The 17,211-nt window shown below is 38.5% G+C and overlaps 1 protein-coding gene across 1 annotated transcript in view; it reads right to left on the reverse strand.

Annotated features, from left to right (window-relative positions):
• Positions 1-17,211, reverse strand: part of LOC124162866 (DNA-dependent protein kinase catalytic subunit-like) — a 299,017-nt gene that overhangs the window by 115,913 nt on the left and 165,893 nt on the right. Inside the window, exons 34-38 of the mRNA XM_046539551.1 lie at positions 15,606-15,779; positions 8,153-8,495; positions 7,848-8,025; positions 7,607-7,708; positions 4,674-4,906 (exon numbers count right to left, since the gene is read on the reverse strand). Of these exons, the coding sequence (XP_046395507.1) occupies positions 4,674-4,906; positions 7,607-7,708; positions 7,848-8,025; positions 8,153-8,495; positions 15,606-15,779 (1,030 nt within the window). The remainder of the gene's footprint in view (positions 1-4,673; positions 4,907-7,606; positions 7,709-7,847; positions 8,026-8,152; positions 8,496-15,605; positions 15,780-17,211) is intronic.

Below are 17,211 nucleotides of genomic sequence, written 5' to 3' on the forward strand. Positions count from 1 at the left end.
AGGTTCCAGAATACCGTTATGTCAAGTAAAATTTGCTAAAACTTTACTTGACATTCACGCACTTAAAATTTGCTCACCTACCTAAGAATTCATTTTGCAGAAAATTTGCTATAAACGTAATCGAAATTGACAATAAACACACCATTTTACACTTCGTTTAGACTGACTGTATTACCGCCCACAAAACGAACAACCTGCAACGCCTGCCGCTTCGCATTTTTTCTCGCGCGAAATTTAAAAGACCTGACCAGACCTGACGTTATCGCGAAGCAAAGGTGCGATAAACGTATGACGGTCTCAAAATTTTCGTGACGTTATCGCGAAATGACGTTAAACGGGGTGACGTAGAACGAGGACTCACTGTAATCGCGAAAAATAGATATCGTCATTTAAAAATCTAAAAGCGTGAAATGCGTACTCCAGGAGTAATAACCTTTCGATTTAGGCAATAAAAAAATAATAGGAAACCTCCCTATTATTGGTCCGTGAGCCATGACGACACATTGGCCTTACGCCTGTGATTGGAAGACTGGTAACCAAAGTGTTCATTAAGTCTGGCGATAAATCAGACTCTTCTTCACTCCCTACACACCTGCTCCCTCCGTTTTCCCACTCACTAACATTAGCCGGCCCTGAATTTTGCTAAGGATAAGTAGGTGGCGTCATAAGAGATGGCACTTTCATTGCTACATGTGAATTCACGGCGTCTGAATTGCGTTTGATAAATTTTTAGTTGATGTGCGGCCAGTGATTGTTATGTGATCAACATTTCTTCCTAAAATGGCTTATCGACAGACCGTGAATTTGACGACATTTTGACCGTGAAAACGTGGAAAAAACCGTGGATTTTATAATTTAGTTAGAGTGGGAACCCTGATTGGTATGAACTTCTTCCGAAGCTCCATAGAGTCATGTAATACATGTCATTTCACTCATTGTTTATTTAACTACCACAATGAATCATTAAACATTGTTCAAACGAAAATAGTATTCTGCTTCTACGGTTCAAAGAGTGAAAAAGAACACGCGAAAAATGATGAGAACGACAAAACTGTAGTCTTTGTCATCTCGTCACGAGCAAAATATCTGATTGGTGCACTTAATCGTTTATTCATACAGGGAACAATATACGCAATACAAAAAGCTTTTTTAAAATTAAATGTTACCCATTATATGATTTTTTAAATGCCCAAAAGGTAGATTTCAATATCCAAGCAGTAGAGAAGTACATGAATATGAAAGTTAAGTATGATGTATGGAAAAGATATTTCCAAACTTTTCATGAACGGAAATTCAGATATTCTTCCTCTTACTTAAAATAAACCACAGAGATGAAAATTGCTCTGCAGCAACTACCAAAACTAAACTCAATTGCATTGCCAAAACTACCCCACTAAAATTACCCAAACACACTACCAAAATGGCACCATCTTGCTAGTATGTTTGGGATGCTCTGTACAGGAAACAAGATGATGTGGGGTTTGAAAGGTAACTGAGGGGACCAAGCGAATGCGCTAAAGAAAATCATAGAACAGAGCAACACAGAGTTTGTCATCATTGTCATAGGAGACACAACTTACAGTGGAAACTCGTTAAAGCGAGTACGGGCTATAGCGACACCCCCGCTATTACGAGGGAGAGCCGATGCACCGCCAATTGACCCTATAATAAGCGTGTTAAAAAATTCGTTTTTACGAGACCCTATGGTGTTGGCTCTCGCCATAGCGACGGTTTCACCGCCGGAAGACTTTCATCAAGACTCCTTAACCTCTGTAATTGCTAGCGATCTGTTAGAAATGAAGTTAATGGAGTGCTCAGTCTCAAATTTATGTGGTAAACTGTTGTTCGATAAATATAATGATTGACGAAACAATGCTTTGCATCATTTTTATTCAGTGCGGCGCTTATAAATTGTTTGAATAGTTTGTCATTATTTGAGTAAGGAAATTTAGTGATGCAAAAAAACATCGCCTTTCGCCTGGATTTATGCTTACGTTTATCGGATAGATGTTTATCTGTCGCCGCACCACTCCTGTTCCTGCATATCTGTTCGCAACAGGTATATTGGCTATTATTTGCTCCACCTCCGGTAAAGCGACAATTCGCTATAGCGAGTGTTAATTAGTGCACCGTGGGGTGTCGTTATATCGAGGTTGCACTGTAGTTGGAAAATAGTGAAAAACCCCGAATTTGTCGCTGGTGTGCGATGACAAATTTCAAAGCACTCTTCAGATGCCTTGAAAACACTATAAAAATTTCTGTTGTGAATTATTTAAATGGATTTTTTTCTAAAATGGCAGTTTTATTCCATTTTTTGTGAAAAATTGATGTCCTGCCTTTTAAAATGTAAAGACATAAATCCATTTTAAGTCTCTGAAACTTGGTTAAAACTAAGATAAAATATCCTATCGGTCATAATTCTAACATGTTCAAGCAATCCACTGGCATCAACAGATACCGTATTTGCACGAATCTAAGACAAGGTTTTTTTTCCTCCTAACTCCTGCAGAAAAGAGGGTTCAACTTACAATCGGATGCAAAATTCTCGACGTCAATCGGGCTGCATAATTTACGTCGGAAAAATTATGGACACCTGAGTTTGCCACCTGATAGCTATACAACGAAAAATCAACGTCAAAAATAGCTGTACAGTAATTTAGCTTATTTAATTTTGCGTTCAAGTAAAAAATCATTTTCCATTTTAAGGCAGCAGGCAAAGATTCGGTGCGTGCCGATCAGTCGCCGGGTGCACTTCTGCCGTATCCGTGAGATCGCCTGCTGTAGCCTGGGTTCGGCTCCATTCAAGTTAAACCTTGATCAACTCACAAAATGTTCGTGTGATTGGTTACAATTTACCTAAATTGTAAAGTTAAAGCCTCAATGCCGTCGCGGGATAAACAGCTACAAAGACATCGCATTTTTCTCAGAGCAACAGTAAGAAGGCAACATGATTTGACTCTGATTAGAGAGATCAATTCAATTGTGTTCCCGTGCCTTTCAGAGTATTACGATTGCAGAGAAAAGAAGTCATTACACTGCCGCTTTCAAAAGAAAAGTTATACAGTGGAAAGCCGATCTATCGTTCCACATTGATCATTTCCCCGCATGCATATATCGTTCGTCGTTCCTGGTACCAAATAAAGCTCCAAACAGACAATGTAATTTTTTCTCGCATCTACGAAGTATCGTTTTCCGGCATCGATCGTCTGAAGATCGTGGTCCCGACGTATAATTTTCCCGCATCCATCATTTGATTGAGACCAAACACGACATATCTCTAACGTTATTTAAGTATTTTTAAGCAAGGAACTAGCTGGAAAAATACGATGGTGATTTTTGGGGAAACCTAATATCCTCGTAGCTGAGCTTCTCGGCAGTTAATGCGGCATTATTTTCCGAAAACAGGATATCAGGTTATTATCAGTTGTCAATTTACGAGTTATACCATAAGTCTCACTTGTCAGAGTTACTGACGAAGGGATATCTTCTCAGGATATTTTGTTCCTCCCTAATAACAATCCGAATTCATCCGCCCATCTGGCGATACGCGATTTGGGACAAAAAATTTCATGGCGCGTTCATATGGTCATACTTCACCCTCTGCAGTATGCTCTGCGTACGCCGAACGGGATAGCATAGCTCGCACGAATGGTTCCGTACTTTCCAGGGTGGCTTGCCTTCATACCACCGAGTGTTTTCCGTGTGGGTTTAATGAAGTCAAGTTTCATTTTCACTACCTAGTTTAATTTTATTCGTCTACGGACCATGGCCCCTCCGAAGAAACTATTAGTCGAATCAACAATAAGACCTAAGTGTCTCGATAAAGTACCACTATTCCTGTCATTACACACAAAAAAATCCTGCGGTTCCTGGGACATAGGCAACCTAGCCAAACATCCCCGCATCGAACTATTTCCTCTAGAAAATTTTTTTTCCCATAGTGGAGTTCCAAAAAAGGGGGGGTCATCTTAGAATCGTGCAAATACGGTATTTAATTTCTATGATTTTTTAAGAAAATAGAAAGCCACCATTCTTTAAGAAGTTTTTTCACCCTTTCATGCCTCTATCTAAAAAAAGACAAATAAACATGTAAATTGATATCCCATTGGCATTGGCAGTTCAGTGACTCATTTAATTCATTAGCTTAACTCATTAGAGTACCGAGGGTATAATGTTTTCCTTTATCTAGCTTTAATTGTTACCTACAGCCTGTACGGTGACCATGCAGTCATGCAGTAAAATATTTTTTGTTAGTAAATATTTGCTTTGCAGAAAAGCAGTATAACTGTCATTTGCATTTTTAAAATAAGAATTCAAGCATTAATAATTAGAAATTTCACCTATTTCAAATTGGTGAATTTGGATGAATGAACCGCTGTTTTGGCATCATTTCTACGAAAATATTAAATACATGTATGTATTTGTATTGTTTCAGGTGAGGTTTTTATAACAACTGGATGAAAACTAAATTGAAACAGTTAAATCCAAATATCCACTCCTGTATGCTTATATGCAAAAAAACAAGGTGGCTCCAAAAAGTGTAAGAACATCAAAATACAAGTTGAATGAGGGGAAGGTATGGGAAAGTAGGAATGGGAAGTTGAAGACATGATGCATTGTGAACAGAGGCACTCCTGGCCTCTCTACTCAAATTTTACTTTATCAGTCATTACCTTGGCTACAGCACACAGAGGCTCAAATATATCACAGTAATGGATTTGTATGTCAGGAAAATCCCCAACACGAAACTTTCGATGCAAGGTAATTTCAGAATCTCTTTTTCTTGCTTTCTCTTCTATCATTTCTGTCCTCTGAACAGACCTTATATTTTCTATTGTTGCATAGTATGCCCTGCTCTTGTGCCGGCCCAAACTCCTCCTCTTCACATGAATTGGCCTCCTGAAAACTGAACAAAATGTATTTTTTATTACGAGGAGTAAGTATTTCCAAATTTGTGATTGTACGCTGGAATTTCATTTCATCTATTTATTACTTTAAATGATTGAAAAACAGCTCTAGGGAGAATTATTTTCCATAAAGCATGACTTCACTTAAAAGTCCATTATTTTTTCAGAAAAATGTCATCTATCTGTTACTTCAGCCAATAACAGGACTATGGGGTTAATTTTTATCAAAATCGGAAACATAGGTTTATTCATAAGCTCTAACATATTAATTGTACAGTAAAACCTCTTTACATCGTAATGGAGGGGACCAAAATTTGGGCAATTTGATGTATGGAGGTTCACTATAGAGACGTTTTAGTGGAAGGCACCATTTTTTCATATCCTTGGGAAATGAAAGGTGCTACTGTCTTTTTAATCATTAAATAACTATATTTAAACATATATGCATGCATAAGTGAACATATATTTACAGTTATACATTAGGAAAAGGATTACACAAAGGTAAAGTAACTAGATAAAGAGGCCTTTTTAGAAAATAAATTAGTTATTCGTTTTGCTTAAAATTTTTTTCAAACTCTTTCGAAATAATGTTTTCAATTACATGAGCACTTTTTAATGTCATTTTCACGATGAATAAATCACTAGCTGTTTTCGTTAATGCCTTTTGACCTAAGAAATTATTCAATTTACTAATAGTGTTCGGAGGAAAGTACAATAGTTTTATATTTCTCAACATAATTTCTTCATCCTCTTATTTCACTGCCTGAGTGTTTTAATTGTGCAGCCTAGATAGACAGTTTCTCATGTTTTTCCTTGGTTGTTTAAAATAGATGTCAGGGTGAATGATGGCTTTCCAAAGGTCACTGCTACATCTTCCTTCTGCCAGCCCTCGTTGATGGCTAGAGAAATTGCTAATTATGTGGTAATGCCAAGTAGTCGCCTTCTTTTATTTCTCGAATCCATCATCAGCCTATGATTAATTAAGTAATTTTTATATTTTATAGGCAATAATTGAAAATACTCCTGATAATATCTTTTAGAGAACTGATTTATCATTCTTATAACATGTGACTTGTTAAAAATTATAAAAATATAAATAAACATGTGACTACTGCAAAAAATAGACAAGAAATTGAGCACAATTTTGAAAATTTCATTGAATTCTCTCTCTCCAAAATATAATGCAAGTAGTGTTCCGAAGAAAAAATCTGTCAGGGGCACACAAAAATGCTAGGTCTGCGAAAGGACGTGATTTCCCGGCGAGAATGCTGGGCGAACTACTTTAGAATGCGGCGGCGACGGTAAGAAATTTCATTGCCCTACCGCATATCAGCTAATTAGCTGTCTCCTTCACCTAACATTGTCGCGCATGGATTGATGTTCGTCAGTATTGCTAGAAATTGACATCCCGGACTCCCGATGGAAGAGTCAGATTTTGCGGCATAAATACGCAGGCAAGACATATGTCGCTAAGCGCAATAAATTATAAACTACGATCGTTCACGAAAGCATCGAAAAAATTACCAAGGCGGTAGTAAGAAAGTGCTACACTGGGAAATGTGGGAATGAAATAATTGCAAAATTGTATTTGATTTATTTCGAGTCGCAGTATATTCATGAAATATTTTCATTTTAGAAGCAGAAGTAGCAATGCGGTCGAGTAATTCTGTCTCCATGGATGGGAGTGAAGTTGGTTGAAATATTTCCGTCAGCAAGTGATTATAAGCTGCGCTGGTCGCCTCTTTTATTAACTGAACATTGTATGTAGGCACTTACAAGAAAATAAAGCCATAAGTACCGTATTTTCCGGCGTATAAGACGACTGGGCGTATAAGACGACCCCCAACTTTTTTGTTAAAATATATAATTCGTGCTATACTCTCCGTATAAGACTACCCCTTCTCCCTTGGCCTCCTTTTAACATGGAAGTTCACAAAGCCTGGTATATTAGATCTCAGCACTGGGTTAGGGTTAGGGTTCTGCAAATGTGTGAAGTGTTTGTTCAATGCGGCCACCCCTCCTCCTTGCTGCCACATTTCCGGCGTATAAGACGACCCCGACTTTTTAAAAAAGATTTTAGGTGCTAGAAAGTCGTCTTATACGCCGGAAAATACGGTAAATGAAAGCGATTGCTATCGCAAGATTTTGACCATGATTTGAGAGAAAACAATGTCTTCTGTCATATTCATCATTAACTACCACTTAATATGATTAGGAGAGTTGGATGCCTTTTTCTTATTTACTGTTAGGTATGCTCTCATATGGAACAAAATGGCCCAAACTAATGGTTAACGTGAAAATTATTAAAGGTGTATAAGAAAAAAATAAGCGTGAAATATTTATCGCTGATAATGTCATTCCATGTTCGTTATCGCGGCTGCATTGATGGTCTCTAGTTGTCTCGGTACGAAATGCGGAGGTAATTAGGCCGTCTCGGGGGTGTCTCGTTGCTATGATATATAGAGGTTTTAAGATATAAAGAGGTTCACTATAGAGAGGTTTGCCTATAAATTTACATGTAAAACTGACGGGACCAGAGGGTTGGTATGATGTATAGAGGTTTTCGATGTAGAGAGGTTCACTACATAGAGGTTTTACTGTATAATTCTTTGGTGCAAAGGTAAAGTCACAAGGGCCATCGATACAATTACATTGCTCACAATTATTAAAAAGCAGAAAAAAATCACAAACAAAATTACCTTCACCTCTTGGAATAAAACTTCCCAACAATGTGTTCGACCTGCCTTCCATGCCATCACCAGAGGGCCCAGAAACACCAAAGGACGGTGAAGCTAACGTACCTAAAAGAAAATTTAATCAAGAATATACTGCTATCATGATAGGAGCAGTTCTTTATAAACTGCTATGAAATGGGTATTCTGAGATGAAGGAGATTACACATGACAAAAAAACACAATGGAACCCCATTCTGATCATTACCTCCAGAAAACACCAGGCTTCTCTGGCTAGCCATGATCTTTGAGGAGATTGCAGAGGAATTCTGTGACTGCAATTGTGGGTCCAGATGAACCTGTGTCAAGGTAGTGGCTAGGGAGTCGGTGAACATGGGAGACATGTCCAAATCTAAAGTCCTGATGGAAGTCCTTGGCTGGTAATCCTGTTAATCAGAGACCAGAAAAATTATTTCATTCAAAACATGGTCATTTTTCATTATAAAAATATTGAAAATGCATTTGCACTCCAGAAAAAGGCACTCTCAACAACAAAGACTCAGAATTACTTACAACAAAACAACAATCAGCTAATGGATGTTCAAAAAGCAACTCCTTGTATTTAGGCGTTGATGACAATGGAGACAGAAGCAAGGTCAAAGCATATCCAAGGAATGATGACTCCGTCTCTGGGCTATATAATTTTCTCACAATGTTGAGGAAGCGAGTTTGGGTATTATCACCAGACTTCAAGCCTGGTTTCTTCTCAAAGAAGGAGAAAACAAGTGATTGGATGGATATTTCTTCATCTACCAAACCAAATAGAAGCATTTCCGTGACTTTATCACCGAGGGTTTGGTTCCCATCCTCCTGATCTTCACTTGAGGTTCCTGGTGTCTGCTCCCAATCACTTAGGCTGTTAAGAAAAGGATCATCACCATGGTAATAAAAATATTTAATTAATTTTGTGAGCCCATAACAAAATAACTGTACATCACTTCTAACAATTCACAAAGCACAAAAAAAGGAAAAGAATACAAGTTGAAGCAAATGCACCATGGTAATCGTATGTACTGCATATGATGTGCTTTTAAAATGAGCAGGGGTTATTTCACATTTGGATTATCTTTTCAGATTTCACCAGAAAAGCCATGCGCTTTGATTAATTTCCTAAAAAATGGCTCATATCATAATGCAAACACAATAAGCATACATAGTTAAAAATGAATTACAGTTGAGCACCCTGAATCTGGCAATGCTTGGCCAAGTCTTGCTTTGTGGGGAACATAACTTCTGCTGAATGATGGCATTGATCTTCGCCACCTGTAACTGTTTCCCTCTATTGAAAAAAGTACTCCCAGCCTGTCAAAAAATCTGTCAAAAGCAGGACATCATAACAGTCATGTATCACTATAACACTTCATGGCACAGACAGAAACTGTTACATGAGCTGTCGATGCATTGTAGAGATGACTTCTTCCGACTTCACTTGCCCAGGAAGAATTGTAGCCTTGCTGTGCTGACCACCAGCTTAAGAAACCAAAACAAGCCCTTCTTTTGAATCTCCAAAACAAGGGATTGTCCCATCTGGTCCTTCAACGTCGTCGTCTCTTCCAGCTCCTTTCCTTACGAAAGCATTTTGTTTACAAGTAACATGGGCGTTTCCCTTTCTTACCTGGCAACCTCACCCCCTACCCCGAACTAGGCCCTTCCGGCTGTCATCAGACAATTCTTGGCAACCGGATTATATGGAGGGGTGAACTCAATGCTTTTATCATAGGTATGTAAACCGCCCAAGGTTATTTTTTTTTGGAGGAACTGAAGATATTGCACATTATGTAATATACAGTGTGTCCCAAAAAGAATGACCCAATTTTAACTTGTAATAATATTGAAACAAATTCCACTAGGCAAGCGAAACAGCGCTAGATGTGATCAGCACTGTTTAGAGTTTTAGAAAAATCCACTGAATGTCACTACGAGCGCTGATGTGGAGCATGCACCCTTTAGACCATTGGTCTAACAGTAACATGCAGCCAGTCTCGCTGAAGATGACGTACAGGACCGCGAGACCAGGCTTTACATTCTTGGCATCCTAGGTCCCCTGACATAACACCATGCGATTTTTTCCTTTTCTGAAATGTTTAACAGCGTATTTATGTTCCTATCTTACCTCGTGACATTGATGAACAAAAAACATGAATATCAGCTGCTGTAGTTTCAGTGACAGAAGACACCTTACACTCAGTTTGAGTTGAATTCAGCTATCGGCTAGATTCCGTCCGCGCAGCCAATGGAGGATATATTGAACATTTATGATGGTTTTTTATAAACTTTTGTCTTTTGTGAGTAATTTAGTATACACTATGATGATGTTAAGCCCTTCTTCCTAATAAATAATCTTATTTAAAATCGGGTCATCCTTTTTGGGACAAACTGTATATTTTTATCACCACAATCATTCTCCAAAAAACTCTCCGATTATTGGGGGTTGAACTCAATCCACCCGATCCTTTGAGCACGATCGAAGGCAGAGGGCAAATGGGGCCTCAGCACTGAAGGTGGTTTGATGTCTCGTCATTTACGTTGTTCACAATATTAAAGAAAGATAAAATTTGTGCAGTAGTGAACGAATTAGGAACACTTATCAGCCAAAAACATTTGTGGCATGGGACCACAAATGGAATCTGCACTATTCAAGTGGTTTTGTCAACAATGGTCTGCAGGATTGCCCATAAACGGTGCGGTGTTAGAGACGAAAGCTGACTTAATTTCCAATGGGGAGAAATAACTTCGACCACCAAATCATGCTGTATTTCAGTAAACCTTTCGGCCAATAGGGTGGTTTCCTATAATTTTTTTATTGCCTGAATCGAAAGATTATTACCCCTGGAGTACGTATTTCACGCTTTCAGATTTTTAAATGACGCCATCTATTTTTCGCGATTAAATGAAAAGTTAAAAATTCAAGCGCGCGAAAACGCGACGCGTAAGTAGGAATGATGGGAAAAAGTCCGTGCGACGCATTTCTGGTTCCCCCTCCCGCCCTGTGAGGTGACCTTGATCGCGGCTCTGAGCGCTGATAGGACGCAGGATGCTAGCGGGTAGCTGAGTACCCTGCTGGCTGGTAGCACTAGGCTTAAATATGGATTATTAATACCTTATCAAATGAGGAAAACTTTCCGACCTAAGCCAGTTTTAATAGGTGATTATTAAGACATGTTTCCCTGAGCTCTGCACCTCATGCATGCATTGGTAACCTCAGACGATGTATAACTCCTATCTTCTCCTATAGAAACTAGGTCCCTGAGACGTCATGTGGAGTGGCATCGCATAGGCGCCAATCTAACCCTTTTCAAATGAGGATAAAAATGGACCATTGCCATTCGTCTAAACCGGTATTTCTAAAACTATATAATTTGTGTATTATGAATACACTAATGGTGGGTAACGAATCGCAATCAATGCCTTTCATTTTCTTTGATGAAGGAAACTACCCTATTTTCCCTACTGACTGATGTACTAGTTAAACATTCAAAAACTCGACAAAAATCATACATCGTCAGCATGCTGTATTTGCAAAATTATCCAAAAACTTCCACTGCTTACTAAACATATTGATTCTGACTAGTTAAGCTGGTTTTACAGATTTCTTTGGCGATCAAAATATATAAGAGTGGGAATAAAATCACCGAAACAGGTGGAATTAATATTTTATGAAATTGAAAATCCCCCGTTTCTTTCTTTGTATATGCTTACACTCAAATACACTGTGCCCGATAATGACTCTTTACCTGTTTAACTTTGTTGAATACGATGGAAAAAAAGAAAAACTGTAAATACGAACGATTATGAGACTTTGGTGGGTTTATTAAACACCTTCAGATACAATGAGCTCTTGGTTTAGCAAGTAATTTCAGAGGGATTATGGGCACTCGTTTGACTGGGCTTCCACTGTACATGTTTTGTGGGTTCTTTTCACTCAGCCATTTAGCAACTCTACTTAATTTTGTATGAAATTGAAAATGACAGTTTGGAAAATTACAATCAATTACTTTCTCATTTCTCATTAATTATTATCAAATTAAACGTTTTTTATTTAAGTTTTTCTCATTGTGTTGTGATTCATCAAATTCCCTCTACTCTGTGGACCCCTAGTTATACTGGTTACCACCACAACACACAGCAAATTCCCAAATTCAGCAGCACCCACATCACATGGCAAATTTGTCTCTCCAATCCCCAGAACCAAGCATGAGGAACAAAATACCTGTGTGCGTACAGTCTATAATTGAGGGTAAAACATTATCATTCAATAAGGTAACAGAAGAGAAGCCGAGCAAAAAAAGGTATTAATCCCCTCCATAACAAATTTCTACTCATAACTGAACAACATAATTTGCCTCACATAACATACACAGGGTTCCCACGCAACCTAAATAATGAAATTCACGGTTTTTTCCAGGTTTTCAAGGTTTTTTTTTTTTAAAGTTTTGACGGTTTTTTCAGGTTCTCACGGCCTCAATGTTGTCAAATTCACGGTCCATTAATAAGCCAACAATAAGACAATCACCGGCCATATATTAACTAAAAATTAACGTACGCGACAGACGGCGTGAATATAAGCGCAGCAATGAAAAGTGATATCTGTTATGACGTCGCCTTTCGTTTACAAAATTCAGGGCCGACCAAAGGCCCAACCCAACCGCGCTCTTGCCCGGACGCCAAATACCATGGCTTCCTTTAATACGCGAATGCCCTTAGGACCTTCTTCCACCTGGACACCGGAAGTCCTTTCTTAATTCCTCGCCGAGAGATTGGTTTTTGCGCACGTTGTTATTACTGCACAGTAACCAAATTCCCCTTATTAAATCTTCCTGAGATCCCAGAAAATATTAAAATTGTTTATAGAATGTAATAATATCAAAAAATCAATTTCATGTAATTATAATGCACTTGGTTTTGAATATATAAAGACAAAATAAATACCTGCTGAAACACGTTACTTTCACTTTCAAGTTATTATTCACATAAACTCATACGAAGTGAGCGCAGTCTATTGAGAGCTAGTACAGTCGGATCCGGATTTAACGTCTTCGCATTTAACGTTTTTCCGCATTTAGCGTTTATTTTTTGGGGTCCCGATTCATTCCCTATTAGAAATATGTAAAAATAATCCGTATTTAGTGTTTCCGCATTTTGCATTTTTCCGCATTTATGGTCGTAAAAATTTTTCCCGCACAAGATTTTTTTGCCCGATTTAAAGTTTTTTCATGACGGTTCGTGCAAATGATTATCCAAATCTTCGAATTTCTGCTCATCAACAAGAAGAGTCCCATAGAAGTTTACCAAGAGTCGATAGAATACCGGGGAACGCTTCTTCAACTGCTTTCTTCCGCGAATGCAGCGCTGGGACTTTCAACTCGCTAGCTGGGTGATGTCTTCTCGTAATGTTTCGCTCCCTTTCTAGTCCAAACACCAGGCACTTTTTGGATCAAATCCGATCTAATGGAGCAAAGTCATCCCTTAATAACCTCAAACTACCTTATCCTTCACTTTCGGAATTTTACTTCTATGATAATTGACGACTGATGACACGAGTTTTTCTCTGAGGGCCGCTACAATGACGGTTTTCTCGTAATGTTTTCACTTGATGGCTTATGCCCCTTTCAACTCTACTCTCTACGGGCAGTCCAATTATAGCCCAATATTTTTCCAGTCATCTACTTTCTCTTTCCAAAAGAGGAGACACAATATCATTTGCGCAGTTCACCAGATGATTCTTTCTATAGATTTCAGTTTCCACAGAGGAACAGAAAAAGAACCGAGGAAGCGTTTCCCCTGTCATGATCGTGAAAGAGAGCATTCTTTCCCTACGGAACAACATTGTTTCACATCGTAATTTAGATATCCCTGAGCCCATTTACCGACATTCGGTTGGTTGATATCGCTGTCGATTCAAAGATATTTATCTGGGGCTAATTTATGTCAAAAGGGAATGACAATCGGAGTTATGACGAACTATCACGGTCCATGACTCTAAATAAATCGCTCATGCCGGAAAAAAATCACCGCATAATCGCGGTAAAAAAAGATCGCGGATGGAGCGCGGAAAAACACGAAAATCCAGCAGGATTGCCTTGGTGGTTGACTTCGACATCATAACTCGGACGAAGTTGCCAAACTCTAGAGGCACTGACAATTTGTCAGAAGAAATCCAGTTCTGTTGAAGATTAAACCTTTTCACTTAACAGAGTTTAGCAAATCGCTATTCAAGGTCCAACCAAATTTTATTAAAGGCTGCGGTGAAACAAGGTGAGTCGGCGTCAAGGTGATTAGCGCGCCGTGTAAGCAACTTCTCCCGGCTCCATTCGACCTGCATGAGGCCGCGGATATATGACAATCTGGTGTTATCATCGAGTTGAATCACCATCGACTTGTAGGCATACTAGAAATAAGATTCTCCTTTTTTGGATGACCTCGAAATCCAAAATGTGCGCACAGGAGGCTTTTTAAAGGCTCATAAATCCCTCGTTTCGCGGAGGCTACAGAAAACTAGTTTTAAAGTATACCGGGATTTAAGTTTTAAAGGATCCGGGTTCGAATCCCGGTCAAGGCGAATGATTTTTTCTCTGTTGATCTTTCGCACGCTACAGAAAACGTTAAGTTGACAAAATTCCAATAAACCTCCCTTTTACTAGTCATTCGGTAGTTTGGAATTCAGGATTAGCAATCTTCCGTTGTTATTTTATTTTACTCATCTTTATTGTTGCAATGACGATTTTTTTAGGACATGCTTACACCTTTTCTTATTACATTAGAAATGCTATAGTCACCTACATGTCACTTTTATAGAACAAATTTTAAAATTTCATTGAGACGACTGAAATATGAGTAAAAATGGAATCACTAACGTCCATAATAATATTCCGAGGGAATACTTTTAAGTTGATGTACATTATAATTTTCTTAAAATATTTCATTAAAGCAATTGTCATCCTCTCATTACCTACTTATTTCTACTACCCATTTTTTTAGCTGATTCCTGAAAAGTATTATCCAACCTTCATAGGGCAGAGAACATTTAATCAATGAATTTTTTGCTGCATGCAGCACCTTTTAGTTGCTTAAAATAATATATTTTATTCATAAAAAGCCATTCCAATCATTACAGACCCTAAAAGCTGAAAAAAATGGCATGTCCTCATTTAGTGTTTGTCCGCATTTAGTGTTTTAAATTGTGTCCCCCCTGAAAAACCTTAAATCAGGATTCCACTGTATTGCCATAAATTGAAAGCCTATTTGCCATATAAATGTTTCCTTAAGTAAAATTCCAATGACAAACTCATATTTTGAAGCATATGGCATGCGCCCTCATTTTTTGTGGGAACCGAACTTCGAGTTACAAAGATAGTTTTTGGCATTATGGTTCTATTAGAATTGCAAGTTATTTTATTTGTCCTTTTTTCAATAAAAGTCCATTCCCAGCTATCACTGAAATTGAAACGCTCGGACAAAATAACAGACTTCCGCCATTAAAATGGAAAATAACGCTCTATGTGCCGTCATATAGTACGTACCATGGTATGGACCAATTACTTCACTTCGAATATTCATGTGCAGTTAAATGCGTAGACTATGAGTCTGCGCGTGCCTGACCATGAAACATGACTAACATATCGAATTTGATCAGCCAATCATAGTATTATTATCAAGATTGAGATATTTTTAAGGTTTTATGATGAAATTCACGGCTATTTCCAGGTTTTTTCACGGTGGACAAAATTCATGGCTTATTCACGGTTTTAAGGTTTTCACGGTTGAGTGGGAACCCTGCATACATTACTATGTGAGACGTATGTTCAAGAATGAATTAGATTACTACATGGTATTTTTTAAATATTAAAGAGTAGTGAATAGTAAGAGTATAAACAGTATAACTTCACATATGATGAGCCATTTTTGATTATTGAAAGACACACAGCTGAAACATTTAACCATTACTGAAGACTTTCAGTTTACTTACCAGAAATTGTCAAAAACCCAAATTAGTATTTCATACATTAATTTCCGGCATCCTGTGCTTGCAGATGTTCGAAGGTGTTGAATACTAATTACAATACCCCAGATTTCATTATCTTGCAATTCAGGAAGAATTTTCTTCACAATTTTCAGAGCGATTTGTTGATCTTCAGGAACACTAAAAGGAATATTTATAAAAAATAAATCAGGCACCATTTCATTTGTCTCTTACCCAAGTACCACACATATGGAACAAAATATGTACATATAGTCTTAAAATAACGGCAAGCATTATCATTCAATTACAATAGATGACAATCAGAAGAATTAAAATTAAAAATGTTTTACATTTTTGCCTTAGAGCTGGTGCATCCAGATGGTAGCCGTTGTCTCTGTTACTGACTGACGGACGGACAATTTTAACGGAGACGGCGGCTACCATCTGGATGCCCATTGGAGGAGGCTCATTAGGCAGACCAATAAGAGAGCGGCAGCCACAACTGGCGGGACTGACCCCCTATATAAGGAGGACAAAAATCGTGGACCGGCATCATCTTCGACCTGAAGACGCTGGCAGCAATGCCAGCAAAACTGTTGTCATCACCAACAAACCCACGCAGTTGCACCAGAAACATGGAGAAATTGGAACCTGAACACCGCGGAAACCTACGTAGTCACATTATAAGCCCAGTGTATCTAGCATTAATGCCGTGATTCTGATGATTTTTCATCCGAATTTTTTTTTTTTTTTTAAAGATCCTGGAAAAAATTGAGCCAGAGTGATAATCGCACAGGGATAATCCGCAACCTGGATAAAATGCAGCCGGATACGTAGTCGGGAGTCTGCTGTACTTCTTCGCATGAACCCAAACCTCTCCCCTCCAACCATCCTATCGAAATTTTTAGTGATGTCCTCCTCTCTAAACTTTCAGACAGATCCTTCATAAAATCGATAAAACCTAGGGACAACCTTCCACAAACAGAAAAGTTGACTTTAAGGTGCCTGATCCGCAACCCATACATCATCATCACTCTGTCAAACAAAGGCTCTACTGTGGTCGTAATGAATGAGGCTGAGTACATACAACAATGAGGTGCTCGAGCAGTTGTACGATGCTTCAGCTCACCAACCTTTTCCTGCCTTTTCCAACCCCCCATTCCGAGAAGAGATTCTTTCTTTTCTTGAAAAAGTCAGACCACAGGAAGGACTAATAGCCCAAGACATCTCATTGTTGTCACCTCCCAACCTCCATAGCCCTCATTTCTACATCCTACTGAATAATCACAAAGTTAATAATCCTGGCCGTCTGATAGATTATTTCAATTCAATCTCCCACAGAACGAAAATCTGCTTTTGTTGACCACTAACAACTACTCATAGTCCACTCCCTGTCTTCCAGCATAAACTTACGAATAACACAAATAAAGTATCACTTCCTCCAACGCCTTCACTCCACCACCCTTCCTGGAGACAAAGACGTCATGATGGCGACCATCAACGTCCCCATCCCTAAATACTTCTTTACTGTACGCAGAAGGCCTCTCCAATCTACTACAACACTTCCTCAACCAACACTCCACTCCACATATTCTGAGTACAAAGTTTCTCG

The sequence above is a fragment of the Ischnura elegans genome, chromosome 7 (assembly GCF_921293095.1).
Source record: "Ischnura elegans chromosome 7, ioIscEleg1.1, whole genome shotgun sequence".
NCBI classification, from domain to species: domain Eukaryota; kingdom Metazoa; phylum Arthropoda; class Insecta; order Odonata; family Coenagrionidae; genus Ischnura; species Ischnura elegans.